The sequence below is a fragment of the Physcomitrium patens genome, chromosome 10 (assembly GCF_059467195.1).
Source record: "Physcomitrium patens ecotype Gransden chromosome 10, ASM5946719v1, whole genome shotgun sequence".
Lineage (NCBI taxonomy): Eukaryota > Viridiplantae > Streptophyta > Bryopsida > Funariales > Funariaceae > Physcomitrium > Physcomitrium patens.
The window spans coordinates 3090488-3104787 of record NC_143419.1 but is presented as its reverse complement, the minus strand read 5'-3'; the positions used below and the strand labels follow the sequence as shown (position 1 = coordinate 3104787).

Below are 14300 nucleotides of genomic sequence, written 5' to 3'. Positions count from 1 at the left end.
TCCCAGCGAGGCTGCGATCTGTTGTTGATTCTCATCCACTTCAAGCTCTCTACATCACTGGGGAGATCTGACTACATGCCGTCGTTTGCAATTTGACAAGGGCCCCCGTCTCAGAGATGTCAGTTCTGCTTTTTCCCGGTTTCTTAATGCTCGACATTTCATATGGCGGCTCCAGGGGAAAAATTTCATGAGCAACTGTGTGCAGGCGACTTTAATATCGATCCTTCGGTAAGATGTTTTGCAGGTTTGAGATGCTCTTGGTTGTTCAAGCTTGTCTCCTTGATCTTTGTATGTTAAGAAGAACCCGCACTCAGCTTGAATCGTGTTCGCTCCGTGTGCTCGCTACTGGTGTTGAGATGCTTCCATGAGTGGAAGTTCTATCATAATTCTGCGGAGCGGATACTTTCGGAAATTTGATACGCCAACGACTCACCTTTAATCTTGCGATGTCCCGTACTATTGCTTTCCTGTGCATTGCTTGGGCTTCGGGAAGTGAGCCACAAAAATGCTATTGCATGGGCTTCTAGAACTTCTGCCTTGGTCAATTAGCTTGGTAATACCTCTCTGAATCCTCTCAAAACAAACTTCACTATCTTTACAATGAAAGACAGTAGAAATGATACTTGTCTACCTCCGAGTGATCAACGCATAAATCGGTGAGTGTGCTGTCGATTGTGGCATGAATTGAGATTGTGCAGTTCAAAGTGTGTTGTGCAAAAATAAAACCTAACTTCAGCAAACTGATTTATTCAATGCATTCATGAAACTGTATTATTAATGAAAGAAGTTAAAAAAAATTTGGAAGATTAAAATTAAACCAGGGAGGTGTTAGTTCATTTAGTTTTAAGAAAACATTCTTAATGAGAAGGAAATAAGTCTTATAATATTATTTTGATTTTTTTATTAAAGTGGATGTATTTAGTTGAGACATAAAGAAATTTGATACTCGTGAAATCTAGTGCTAACATCATTTTATCACATTATGATATCTACTTTCATGTGTAAAATGACAATTTTATATTTTCTACTATAAAATTTATTGGAAAAATATTTTGATGGTGCTATTAATTTTAACAGTTTTTAATATGTAATTTAATCTTTAATATTTTAGAATCAATCATAATAAATAAAAATATATGTATTCCCTAAATTTTCATTAAATGATAAAATTATACATACATACATACATACATATACATACATATATACATACATACATACATACATATATGTATGTATATATAACACCTAAACTAATTCTACTTGTTTTTGATAATGTGAGTTTGAATCAAAATAAATACGAACTACAAAGACACAATACAAATGTATTTTTTGATTAACTAGTATTTTTTGGTTAACTATTACATGATGTTATGGTTTGTTTTTCAATAGCATCAACACAGTATAAAATGTTTATATTATTTACCAAAGTTTCAATAAATGTTGCTGCCATTTAATAAAGATAAATTTATTGATTTAAAACTCTACAATCAAAACCATCTGAACTCATATTATGAACATGACCATTTTATAAATTTTACAAATATGTTGTTATCCAAGGAGTTAACAAATGATGTTTTTTTCTTCTTCAGAAGGAACTTTTAAATGAGATATAAAAGATGAAAATTTACGCTGAAATGGTGAATAGTAGTGAAAACCAAACCAATGAGAGCACAAATAATCCTTCTAAATAAAAATGTCAGAAAGTTTGTTTAGATTAGATTGAAAACATAGCCAACGTACCTTTAGTACCAAGGTGTTTCAAACCGCCTGGGTCAGTACCGTACATACATAATAAATTACTATACATGTACATAATATGAACGAACATATTGGTTTAGATGGTTTGGATGATATGGATGAGACTCAGTCTGTACATCCATGACAACAGCGGGAAGCACTACACACCATTTTGTCTTCTCACTAATGTTGCGGTGCGAGCCAACGCGACCGCGACAAGCATGAAGCTCTCGATCAGGCCGGCGCTGATGAGCGAAGGGATCTGAACGGGGAGATGATCCAGAGACAAGGGACAGAAGCATTCCAAGCAGAAGAAAAGAATACGGAGATAACAATATTGGGACCACACTTCTCGGCTCTTGCCATCTTTGGTCAGATTAACATTCCACATAGTGTGTGATTAGCACAGACTTAGAAGTCCAGCGTTTGCGCGGCGAAATTCCCACACATACAATAGTGCTTGTGTAATGCGGAGAATGCGAGAGTGTATCTTGCTGCGTGGAAATTTGAACTGGAGTTCGGGGAGCGGAGAAGTTTTCAGTTCAGTTCATGGTTTCTTACTTCGCAGTTAGTAGAAGGGTTTTGTTTACTGGAGACACTTTCAGTTATGTTTTCAGTTGCAGAGCACGTAAAGTGCTGAAATCGTTTAGTGTTTAAGTTAGAGGAGGGAATTTCTGGATATTGTGGGGAGGGGGTGTGCATGGCGATGGGTTATATCGATTGTGGTGTGTATTGAATCGTATTGTATTGGAATTTGTTTTTGGTCATGGTGGATTGAGGTGTATTGTAGAGACCTACAGATGAAGTCAGTTGCAGTTGGTTATACAATTATGCGGGTCAATGTGGCATTCAAATTAGGAGCATTTGCGATTGTATACAGACGACGGATTGTTGGGTGGTGCAGGTCCGAATGGTATTGGTTTAGGAGGTCCCAGCTTCGTTCGATACTTAAATTGGGAGGTGGCGAATGAAGGATCCGTGATTATGGACTCGAGTGCGAGGTGTTTGGGAAATCGACGAGCGCCCTTGCGAACTCTGAAGGCATTGGGATCGACCACCTGGGCATAGAGGGAGTTGAATTTCGTAAACACCGTGTATGATTCATGAATCTGTGTCTGATCATGACAGTGCATCATGTAGAAGGGAATTGGAGCTTGATTCAAGTGTTCCTTGGACTCCGGACTTGTTGGAGGCTGGACAGTGGAGGCAGCATTGATGAGGTCTCGGAAACAGAGTGCTTATGGCTGCTTGGAAACCAATGGTGGTGACACAGGAACCATGTCGCGAAAGGACAGTGCTTCAACGATGCTGAAAGTGCTCATTAGGGCACAAACTACGGGGAACGGGTACAGGGCTTTACGACAATTGCCTGCGGCGATTTATTGCAGACGAGGGGGCACGTCGCAAGATACTGCTTCTCTGTGCATTGAGCTTGAGAGCGCCTTGGTGGCTAACGATGTTAATTACTCCCAGGAAGCGCTAGCGAATTTGGCCCAGAATCTATTTGAGTGGAATAATCCCAACCACCAGTCGAACCGGGAGGCTTTTGTGCTGTTTGGGGGGGATATTGTGCTCCTTAGAGCATTGCTTTTAAGTTTTCCGATCCTGGGGGACGTTGATAAGCTGAGTTTCACATTGAAGGTGCTGTACATCCGAAACGAATGTTTGAACATGTTGCGTGAACTGTGCTTTACGGTGCATCCTTTTATCGAGTATTTGGCTGCTGATGAGGTGTTTGTGGTTAAGCTTTTTGACATGATGCGCTTCCGCAACACGTTCAACACTGGTGAGTGCTCCCTACCGACTCTTGTTTAATTCGATTGACGCGAAATATCACCTTCTCTTCTCGCGCTTGTGGTGCACCAGCGAATCCCTCTTTCACCCGATATTGTGGTGTGCGTAAATCGCGTGGTGCCTCCTGCTCACCGTCTTATATCGCAGTGGCCTTGCTTGTCTGGTACAATGTTCACTAATCAAACATAATTTTGACCAGTACGACTAGCTCGATCTATGAACCTAAGCCCACGGTAGCTTGAGAGGTTGTTTTCTGGAAGATGCTGTGAGGTGGGCCACCGCTTCCTTTTCCTACTGGTGATGATCCTTTACTAAAGATTTTCTCGTTGCTGAATTTAGGCCTTAGTTTAGTGTCATGTTTTAATCTTCGCACCATAACGTAGATGTTAAGACTTTTACCATGAAACCCACCTAGCAGTTGAATATGACCCTTGATTCTCCTCCGCTTCTATTGCGATCATGAATACACACTTTTCCAGTTAATCACAGTAGTTAGGAGGCGTACCAGTTACGTCCCCCCGAAGTCAGGTTTGTGCACAATTCAATAGTTCAGACGTTCATAATCGATGATCAAGTTGATAAACTTTAATTAGAAGCGGACGTCCTCCATTTTTCTGTGCAGCTGTTAATCTTGCAGAAGAGATTATGGCAATTCGGAAAGACCTGTGGCAAGTACAGGATGTTCCGAATTTTACAAGTCTAGTTTGCAATTTCTCCTTAAGACAACTGGCTTCATTTTGCCGTGTTCTTGAGATGGTGATTATTGAACCCGAGGTACACGCACTTTTGTAATGGATAGTGCTCGTTTTGCATGTCTGTTCCATAATCTACCTTCGATGAAATTCGAAAAGTGGGTAGGCGTACATCTCCATTCACCAGGTTACGTTTCTCAAAGTTTCCAGTCGTCTTCCTTGTAAACTTGCTATGAGTGATAGCTGAGCCTCAATTGACTGGATTTCATACACACGACACTGTGCTGCACGATGGACATGTCATCTCCGAGAGTTCGATAACAGTGTATTATCAGTTCTTAGATGTTTAGTTTGTTCACCTAACTAAATGCAAGAGATTGGCTTTCTTTCTTTCTTTAACGCTTCAATTGTTTTCAAAAGGACTCACCGATGAAAATCCCAATGGTGGGTTAGAGAGGTCAGATGTGTAGCTGTTGCTTTTATGGTTGGTTCCAACGCAAGGAATATATGGTTGGGCCAGGAGCGGAGTTTAGAAATTTGTGTGCAACAGGAGTCAAGGTCTGAAGAGCCAGCATGGACGACGACTGACAAAAACCACGAGGCTATTCTTCTCGTCCCAGACATTCTTTCACACCTGGTGAAACTCTTCACATTGGACAAAGTGTCCTCAAGTCGAGAAGTGAGACAACTGAGCACCTTGAGCAGCTGAAGGCCTAACAAAGTATGGTTTCAGTTAGTTAGGTTTTCTCAAGCACTTGATTTTGGACTCATGCACTCTACTCTTGCACTCGGGTATCGGTACTTGAATTAGATGAATTAATTTAAGTCTGCAGCTATAAAAACAATTTTACTAATGCCTGTAAGAGTTTCTCGTACGTATCTATCTTTTTTTGTAGAACTACAATCTAGCTCTGCGTGTGTGGCTGCAGGATAACATGTCATCCGAACTTTCAGAGCTGGCATTATCCTTGTCCATGCGAGACACAGTAGAAAGAATGTATCATGCTTTCCATGTTACTCGAGGTCAATTTTTTGATGAGAGAGGGGATGTCATTCCACAATTGGAAGGTCGGCAGGAATCCGATTCTGCTTCTTATCTCCAACAAGAGAGAGCAGGTCCAAGTTTAACAGATGAGAGGATTTTACATTGGAACATCATAACATTTCTGGATCTCACTGGTCTCTCTACCGGCGTGGTACACCTGGCCGCTTCTGTAAGCGGTTTTTGAAATGACAGCTTTTTTGGTCATGGGTTATTTCGCTTTTGCTTTTCAGGAGCAAGAAATGAGTTATGTACGAAAGCAAAGAGGGAAAACGAAATATCCCATGACCAAACAAAAATGCGCTTTGACATCGATGGCACAACGATGTCAAGCCACAGTGATAGTCCGCTGCTTTGAATATTTTGCTTAGAAATCGTTATAGAGAAAAGGTAATTGTTATTAATATGTAATTGAATTGTCGATTGGTTTGCATCACAAGATTTAAAATGTGATGGTCTTTTACAGGTGCAAAACTCTCTGGCAGAGCTAGGCCTGGTGAATGTGTTGAATGACATGTTCGACAAACTGGACTGGGTGTCGACGGTCACGTGCTCACTCTCGAGGAATCCATAGCCTTGGTTGTGCATGCAATACGAAGTCGGTAAGGAAATCAAGGTGCAATATCTCAATGTAATAGGTTTCAAATTTCTGAAACTCAGCGTGTCTAGGTCCTAGATCAGATGGAACAAGATTGGTATTACTTGTGTAATGAAAAAGTGGAGTGAAGGACTTGAGGTCATTTAAATCCTTTGATGGATTTTTGGTTTTATTTGGAATGAGAAACTCTTCTGAAATAAAGTTGTGTGGTATCTTCAACACGGAACACGCCCCTCTATCAATTCGCAGAGTTGGATTCATCTGAATTATCTTTTCCACCTTTGTCATTGTAGACCTCTCACTTGTCCAGTTGGTTTCAATGAATGGTGTTTTTACGTTTGTGAGTGAGAATTTGATTGTACTCCCCTACTTGCAGGCCCTAAATATACAATACCTGAGGTTAATTCACAATTTTTGTGATCGCGACAGCTGCAATCGAACGAACAAGCAGCTATTATTAGCTCCAAGTGTCTTCCATGTACCCTTAAAATATCTCAATCATTATTCATCAGTTGCAATCATGTTTTGGTGCACTTTATCTACATGAGCAAAAAATTTGAGATCAAACCCTGATTTTTATTGCATTTTCTTGCTCGATATTGGTGCTTTGCTACACTTAAAATAAAGTCGTTTGTGCTCGAGATCAGGAGAGCAACTCATTTTGGAGCAAGGATACGAAGAATATGGAGTCAAGTGGCCTTAGTGTGAAGATACTGAAGATGCTGGTGAATGATCCTGGAGGCTCAATGTATCGGTAGTCCCATCCACGATCTGTAGGAATCTGTTTGTGATGTTGCGCATGCAAATGTAATGTGGATAGCAGCAATTTTCAATGTGCATAACTAGCAGAAGTCTGATGGAGGTTCTGGCTTTCCTCATGTGGAAGCTTTTTTGCGAGGTGCTGAACATGAAGATCAAGTAGGTCACCTTACTCTCACAAAAAGCCAATTTTGGTGTTACCAATCAGAAGAAAATAAGATTTAGAATTAAGTTCAGGTTCCGTCCACAGTCTTGTAAATGATTGATGTTGGGTAGTTAGAAATGATCGGGGAGTGGTCAATCATTTATGTCTAACATCACTGTTGGAGTGAGCAGGAAGTTGTGGCATCAATTGGTCTGTTGGAATATCTACTATGTGAAATTCTGAAAGGAGGATTTCGATGTGCTACCTCTCTACACGTTTGTAATTTGGTGGCATTTTAAACACGGCCATACTATTATGCCATTGCAGAACGTCCCAGGCACTGTGATCCTTGCAACTCAAGTTTTTTCATTCATGGTTGTGACTTGATCAACTTTGATCTTTTGGGAGAGCTCATCAAGTTCAACAAAATTTTATTCCAGCGTCTTGACTGCCTTTTAGCAGGACACAAGTTTGACCAGTTTGTTGAGGTACGTGCTGAATTTATTTGGAAATATTGACATTCAATGATCAACAATTTAACAGGAGTGGATATTTCATAAGCAAAATAATATGAACTCTTTTGGAAGACTGTCACTCTAAATGTTTCTGATCGAGGCCTTGTCGTCGGTGCAATTTTTTAAGTCAAATACGGAATATCCCGGAGAAATTGACAGTTTTATGGAAATTGACGGCAGTAGATATTTCATAAGCAAATGAACTTGTGATGACTTCTCATCACATACTTGTGGGCTAGCACTGCTTCGCCATTGTTGCAAAACTGTAGGCCGTGGTTGTAAACTTGGTAGACTCGAATGTGTTGATCAGATCTGTGGTGCTGTCTCTGGATTACTTTAAGAGATGTCTGGTAGAGACAACACACCCTAATTCAAGTCCATATCCGCGCTCATTGAATGAGACAAGCATGAATAAAGACGGCTACAGTTATGGAAGCAAGGAGATAAAGTACTGCAAGATTGCTGCCTTCGTCTCAAACAATACCTTTCGTTTACTGAGAGACCTCATGTTCGCTGTGCGACTCGATGATATCAACTAGGTGATTCGTCACACCCATCATCCCTTGTTTCTCAAATCGAACGAGTCGATTCTTGATCATCCTATTCACTTGCTTTGTTCTTGTGGGTATTCTCTGCATTAAGACTACACTCAATGCAGTAGCGGCCATCTGCCACCTCCTGCTTCATCTGATTGAAGGATACGGTTACCTTGAAAGTTACTACAATAGAGTCTTGCAGTGTGATGTTTTTATCCCTACTCCCTATGTAGCTTCATAATTGGGGCACATTGCAATTGATGGTGATGGTGATGATATGGGACGTATAATGCAGGGTAATATGTGTTTTGAATACGCCCTCATCATTTTCATACTTGTGGAGAGGAACGGAGAGCTCCCGGAATACCTTCAAGCCCTAAGGGTTGCTAGCATGGTTTCCGATCACTTCTGGAGTTTTGGCGCAGCTACTATCTCGCGAGACGAAGGCGCGAATGCGTATCCCTTCAATTCTCGACCAGCTACCTTTTTCATATTGGCTTCACATTGTAGACTTGCTTTGTTCCCATCCTGATTCCCCCTAATGCTCCTGTACACTTCCCCAATTGAACTCCTCGACGCCCAGTATGACTGCGATTGAACCCACTCTAGGACTGATTCTGATATAATTGTCATTGTTGCATATTGTGCGTATTGGTATTTGCATTGTGTCATTTAGCGTCATAATGACGCCTAATTATACTTTTGAGAGCATGAAAAGTTGCTTTATGGTGTAGGAGTGAGGCACTTAGCGTTGCACAAGAGATAAAAGAGTAATTTCCGGCCTGCCTCAAGTGTGTGCAAATGAGTAATTGTAAAATAGATATGAGCTCATCTACACGGTATGTTCGAATTTCACAATAATGTGGAACGAACTGCAATGAATAAAAAATAAAAGTAAAAGAAATCTGTATACATTTCCTGTGCGACGATAATGTGAACGCTGCCACATTGTGCCAGACAAATGGGAACATCTGCACAGTCACATGCTATCAACTTGATTAAGAAATGGTCACAAAGCTTATCTTAAATTGTCCAGAACACGTTCAACCCAGATATGCAATCTACAAACTTCAAACATCACACATTGTTTACATCTACTTTCCCTAAGTCTAAATGTTACATGTAGATTCGCGGCAGCTTCGAATCGATCCCTGCATCCAAGCACCTTCTTCCACAAAACAATCTTCCAAAATAATTTTATTTGATTCCCATAATATTATTAACTAATCAACTGGATTGTAAATGAAATCATTTAACAACCCGAACACCGCAGCTTTGAATCCAAAAATTTGGAGTCACCACCATCAATAAAAGTGGACACGAAAAATTGAAACGGGCGAGAAAAATAAATCTTACTTCATTTCAAAAGTTCTAATTAACGGGAGATCTAAATTGACACATCTGGTGAAATCCATCGTGATACACACATTGCACCACCAATCAACGCCACCAAGTTTTGTGACTCCCAAACTTCTAGCTGGGCTATTTAAAACCTACCAGCCAGGATCGAACTACTTATACGGATATAAAAGTGAATGTCGGCATGATAGTTCTACTACAAACTGTGCATAAGCAATGCTCAGCTTCATCAATTGGAAGGGTGAAGGCTAGGGAGCAGATGACACTCCCGTAGAAGCGACGAGAAGAACATCAATCGACCTTCTTCGAAGGGGTAGTTCCAAGCAACGACGGTATCCAGGCCGAAATACTCCTATCAACACAGGTAGTTACAAATCATAAGATAGAAGAAATACTGCCAAATACAAGTTGAATCAAGAGAACAAATCGTTTGCTGAGATTGCTAAAGATATCCTCTGGAACAGCACGATATCCTTCAAAGATAAACGTACTGTACGACAGTTAATAAGGCTATTTCCCACTAAAATATTCCCTCTAGAACTCCGATACGTTCTTGTGCACCGCAAGTATATCATCAAGTAGACTTCATATCATCTTCAAGCAGTTTGACAACCAAGCAGAGAGAAGGGGGGACAAAAGCTCAAACAAAACGAAACGAGACGTAAACCAAAAATATCAGATTCATTGAGGTTAAAGAGTCTCTCACCACGGACTATCAGTCTGTGGGCGCGTCTTTGTGTTTTGAACTCGTGGAGGCGGATTTTGCCCTCCGACTGATGTACCTGATCGGTCCTCAAGTCGGTAACTAGTGCGCTTCTCTGAATGTTTTTCGACAACACCATGATCTGAATCTCCTACCGGTACACCCCGAGACCCTGACTGACGTCGGATATGTGCTCCAGCGGAACTAGACGGTGGAGGCGGGTACTGACCCTGGCCAGCTTGAGCCTCTTGAGGAGGATAGGGAGCAGTCTCAGAACCTGAAGCTCCTGGTGGAGGATACGATTGAGGAACACCCTACACGAACGCACATTTATGTGGATTAGAATTACTCTTACTGTAGAGTAACATACAGAAGGGATTAACATTAATTACTTATCACTGAAAACTAAAAAAAATTATGTCATGCCTGAAACGCCCACCGGATTCTCGACACACAGCTAGCATGTATCCTGCTATTAACGTCGTAAACGTGCAGGTTACTTATCCACACCGACAGAGGCTGTGAATTGAACACAAGCTCTCTAATAGCGGTACTATTCTAAGCGAAACTATCTAACTTAGCAGCTAATACAAAAAAATGAGTTTAATAGATAGATGCAGAGACGGTTCTGTTCACTTACACTAAGAATAAGAACCCAAGACTTCGCAATCTGTCTTAGATGTTCACTCAAGGGTGTGTATTCATATAATACAAAACAATTAATTGAAATCAATAAACCCAAATAGATATTACACAAATGCTGCGTAAAAAGTGCACCTGAGGGAGCCCCCGGGATAATCCTTGGGCAGGAGTTCGCGATGGAGCTCCGGACGGGTTTTGCTGGACTTTATTCGACTGAGATGCTAGAAATTGAAGCAGCTCATAAAATCGGGCCTGTGCATACATTGACCCTTTCTGCCACCAGAGAAGGGCAATATCACCTGCTCTGGTCCTTACTTCATTCAAGTTGTGGTCAATTTCTGATTCATATTGGACCACGAACGGTCTTAAAAGCGTCGAGTAAACATAGGTTGTCCCCTGCAAATCAGCATTGCATTTCTGAATGAGAACGCCACCTTCACCGCTTACATTCATGAAAGCATATCTAATCAGTATCTACAACATCCAGCTGGACCATTTCTACCAACGAAACATGATTCCGAGCTTCTGAAGTCGTCACATCGACTTGTCTCGGTCCCCCAAATCTCCAGTACGTGAACTGAAAGATATATGTCAGTTAAACGGGCCCTACCATGGTCTTGGGGTACCAAAGGTAAATGATAAAGGCCAGCTTTGCCTCACTGTACATGGGCACCCTGAAAAGAACAAGAAATCCACTTGAGTAAAAAGTAAATTTACTTTCATGAGCTACGACTCACCATGCCCCTCATAATGACATCTAAGCTCCGCCAACTTACACCAGCTCCGGAAAACAACGATAAAATATTTGGTTTCACAAAAAGTTGCATATAAACAAAATAAATAATTGCTTTCCATGAATCTCTAACAATTCATTGTATCGCAGTACATACGACCCCAAATGGTCTGTAATTCCCATCTAAGTTCGAGATAGAAATATCTACAATAACCCCACAATTCATCAACTGCATCAACAGATTAATACGCATCTATAAATTGCAGCAGAAATGAAGACGTACCATGAAACAACAATGTCTGCCAACCTTTCAATAACAGTCACCACAGCAATTATCATCCTGCAATGCATTGCAAAGAAGCAGGCATCATTTACACTAAAATTCAGTACGTAATACAGTTAACGGGGAAGCACCAAAAATAGTGACGTCACACTGGAACCGATTCAACAGTTCAATATAGTGATACAAACGACTAGATAACCTGCCACAACTGATCAACGAATCCCTCGTCAAATCATATAATGAATCAATATCTTGCCTAATACAGTTTGTGGTGGAATATTAGTGTGCAGCAGGCAGCTCGACGACCCTAATTTACAAATCCGGCGTATGCACATCATCTACTGCTACTTTTTCCAAAAATCATTGAAACAGATCAACAAATGAAAACACTGGGTCTCAAGAGTAGGGCAACAATCTTCAATAGGGAACACTTACCAATATTGGCACCAGAATCGCAAGTGCTCTAGGTCTGGCATCGGTCTCTCCACTATCTTGTAACATTCATAAGCTGGGTAAACGTATCCAACTGCCATGCTGCATTGATAACAAGTGCACCAAAATTGAAATGACCCACCACCCAGTTCGTGAAAGGAACTGGAATAGCTGTTCCATCTCTTATTTTTCTTAAACTATGGAAGTTTTCAACTAAATTTCCTAGAATATTTAGCGGTGTCCACACTAGCTAAAATTCAAAAAATAGACAATGTCACAAATGTCAAGGATAATGTCAACGAAGGCACATGCGTGCACAGCATTCATACGATGCACATGAACTTTCTGTATCTACCTTTGCCGCCTAGACAGCACCCACTTTCCTCGAACATTGTATTAGATACACCATAAACGAACTTCCAGGAATAAACTACCCATCCTGCTGTTTCTTCCTACGAACAAAAAGCCAAGGCAAATGTAGAACACTTACATTAGTCCCCGTGTAACGAAAGATCCAATCATCTTGAACGGCTTGCCTTTCTTCGCTTGTTCTCAAATGTGTAACATCAGCTGAAGTCACAAACAAACTCACGCCTCGGAGTTTTAAGAAAATTCAAGCAAGGCTTTAACACTCGTAGACACTACAAAGTGTTTCTGAGCCCCTTAAACCACAAATCCTTCTTTCCTTCGCCCTAAAACCTCTACTGGGTAGACTGTGGGACCAATTGAACTGAAAAGCTAAATTGTCAAACCTCGTCACATGATCCTGCTGGTCATGAACTACTCCAAAGAAATCAGACGTCAATAAGATTCCAATCAGAGACCAATTGTGCGCCGAGTAGCCGAGTAAGAATTCACTGGTTCACGCAGCAGCACCCAAATTCTTCTCTCTACCAACGGGCGCCCTCTACCTCTCCCTCCTCCTACTCTTACTCACCAAAAACACCCCCAAAATCCCTTGAGAAAAATCCACTCCAGTCATTCAATCACACACCACCATCACAATACGTCCTCCACCTGCCTCTCTCTCAAAATTCAAATCCCTGTGACTCCAAACCGTCCCAAAACCACCACACCACACCACAAACCGTCCCTTCACGCTAAAAACACGAAGATCCACACCATAAAACAATTCCCCTTCATTCTCATCATCATCAACAACAAAAGCCCGTGATCACGCGGACTCCAAACTCCGCAACCGACAACAGCGTCAAATCCCTTGGCAACAGTGGCAACGTAAAACTCTCTCCGCCTTACCAAGTAACCTTTTTTCTCTCTAAAAATACCGTCCCCTACACTCAAACCTCCACCATTACTGCTCAACTAAATCCCCAAATTGTCAACTACTCCATCAAAGAATACCCTCTCCCACTGAAAACGCGTTCCGCAAATTTTGAAAACTCAAACCAGCAGTCCACGCAAAAAATCCGAGATGGCGATTTCAGGAAGGTGGTGACCACGAGGGGGTGGGGGCTGGCGAGCAGTTCAAAGCAGTGATCGAAACGGAAGCTACCATCCCCCCCGCCCTTCCTGAGGTGCTCCGGGTATTATCAATACAATAGTGGTATCAAAAGAATGGTGACGTTCTTCAACGACCTCCTCGCGCGGATCGAGGTCCTAACGTCGTCGCTGGTTCTAATCCAGATCCCCAAGCCGTGTGCCGCTTCGGGTCCCTTCATCTCTCTACACTATTTGAAAATAGTGTGGTTTGTTTTATCTTAAAATGTTAATACAAGGGGAGAAGGAAAGTGAGCAAAGCATTGAATGGGTGGTAAAGTGTAATCTTTTTTTCTTATTATTGTTAAATATATTTGAATGTTAAATACACCCAAGTTTTTACTAAATCAATCCATCTATCCAAACCATCATGAACAAATATATATATATATATATATATATGCAAAAATATATCTTTAGATTCATTTCTTCACTATTAGATTTACAACCAATAAAAACCAGCCACATTCATCATGATTGCGATATTCATCATCAAGGATGGACCTATTTAGTAAAAGCATGGATCTATTTAATATTCTCATAAATATATTATATTATATGGTGGATTTTGCATTATTTGTAATTTAGATTGGTTTTGCATTGTGGTCTTTGGTTATGGTAATATGTTGGTAAGAAGAGATTGAAAGGAAGAAATATATCAAATTTTAAAATAATTATTTTCATAAAAAGATATTGCAGAAAAAAAATGTAATCTAACACATCATGTTACTTTGATGATTTGTATTTTTGGTCATTGAAATTGTATGTTTAATTCGTGATGTATGTGTGGTTATGACATTGATTGATTAAGGGCATTAGTTTGCTGTGTA

General features: G+C 40.7%; 3 protein-coding genes across 8 annotated transcripts; 2 read left to right on the top strand and 1 right to left on the bottom strand.

Moving 5' to 3' along the window:
* The first annotated feature begins 85 nt into the window (after positions 1–85).
* LOC141044395 (uncharacterized) lies at positions 86–6092 on the top strand. The gene is made up of 6 exons (XM_024530684.3): positions 86–228; positions 1892–2111; positions 2645–3526; positions 4157–4308; positions 4747–4947; positions 5156–6092. The coding sequence occupies exons 3-5, from the start codon at positions 2956–2958 to the stop codon at positions 4933–4935; spliced, it is 912 nt and encodes a 303-aa protein (XP_024386452.1). The 5' UTR covers positions 86–228; positions 1892–2111; positions 2645–2955; the 3' UTR covers positions 4936–4947; positions 5156–6092.
* On the top strand, positions 5735–8725 carry LOC112287575 (uncharacterized). 6 transcript variants are annotated; one of them, XM_073536915.2, is made up of 7 exons: positions 5735–5870; positions 6243–6344; positions 6514–6620; positions 6753–6784; positions 7098–7258; positions 7596–7824; positions 8117–8725. In XM_073536915.2, the coding sequence occupies exons 1-4, from the start codon at positions 5778–5780 to the stop codon at positions 6769–6771; spliced, it is 321 nt and encodes a 106-aa protein (XP_073393016.1). In that variant the 5' UTR covers positions 5735–5777; the 3' UTR covers positions 6772–6784; positions 7098–7258; positions 7596–7824; positions 8117–8725. The 6 variants fall into 6 exon arrangements, with proteins under 6 accessions (XP_073393016.1, XP_073393014.1, XP_073393015.1 ...); XM_073536913.2 differs by having other exon boundaries at positions 6962–7258; XM_073536914.2 differs by lacking the exon at positions 6753–6784.
* A 423-nt stretch (positions 8726–9148) lies between these two features.
* LOC112287576 (HVA22-like protein i) lies at positions 9149–13530 on the bottom strand. Its single transcript, XM_024530685.3, has 7 exons — positions 12464–13530; positions 11977–12075; positions 11542–11598; positions 11136–11199; positions 10661–10921; positions 9887–10197; positions 9149–9532 (listed from the first exon to the last, which is right to left on the bottom strand). Exons 1-7 carry the CDS (start codon positions 12493–12495, stop codon positions 9472–9474), a joined length of 885 nt encoding a protein of 294 aa, XP_024386453.1. The 5' UTR covers positions 12496–13530; the 3' UTR covers positions 9149–9471.
* Positions 13531–14300: the final 770 nt, after the last annotated feature.

Coding starts and splice junctions, on each gene's coding strand:
- LOC112287575 (XM_073536912.2), top strand. CDS start 5,778: ATGACATGTTCGACAAACTGGACTGGGTGTCGACGGTCACGTGCTCAC. Junction 5,871..6,242: donor GTGCATGCAATACGAAGTCG/GTAAGGAAATCA, acceptor CCCTACTTGCAG/GCCCTAAATATACAATACCT. Junction 6,345..6,513: donor TAGCTCCAAGTGTCTTCCAT/GTACCCTTAAAA, acceptor GCTCGAGATCAG/GAGAGCAACTCATTTTGGAG.
- LOC141044395 (XM_024530684.3), top strand. CDS start 2,956: ATGAGGTCTCGGAAACAGAGTGCTTATGGCTGCTTGGAAACCAATGGT. Junction 3,527..4,156: donor CCGCAACACGTTCAACACTG/GTGAGTGCTCCC, acceptor TTTTCTGTGCAG/CTGTTAATCTTGCAGAAGAG. Junction 4,309..4,746: donor TGGTGATTATTGAACCCGAG/GTACACGCACTT, acceptor TGGTTGGGCCAG/GAGCGGAGTTTAGAAATTTG.
- LOC112287576 (XM_024530685.3), bottom strand. CDS start 12,495: ATGATTGGATCTTTCGTTACACGGGGACTAAT. Junction 11,200..11,541: donor GCAGACATTGTTGTTTCATG/GTACGTCTTCAT, acceptor TGTTCTTTTCAG/GGTGCCCATGTACAGTGAGG. Junction 10,198..10,660: donor TATCCCGGGGGCTCCCTCAG/GTGCACTTTTTA, acceptor GCGTTCGTGTAG/GGTGTTCCTCAATCGTATCC.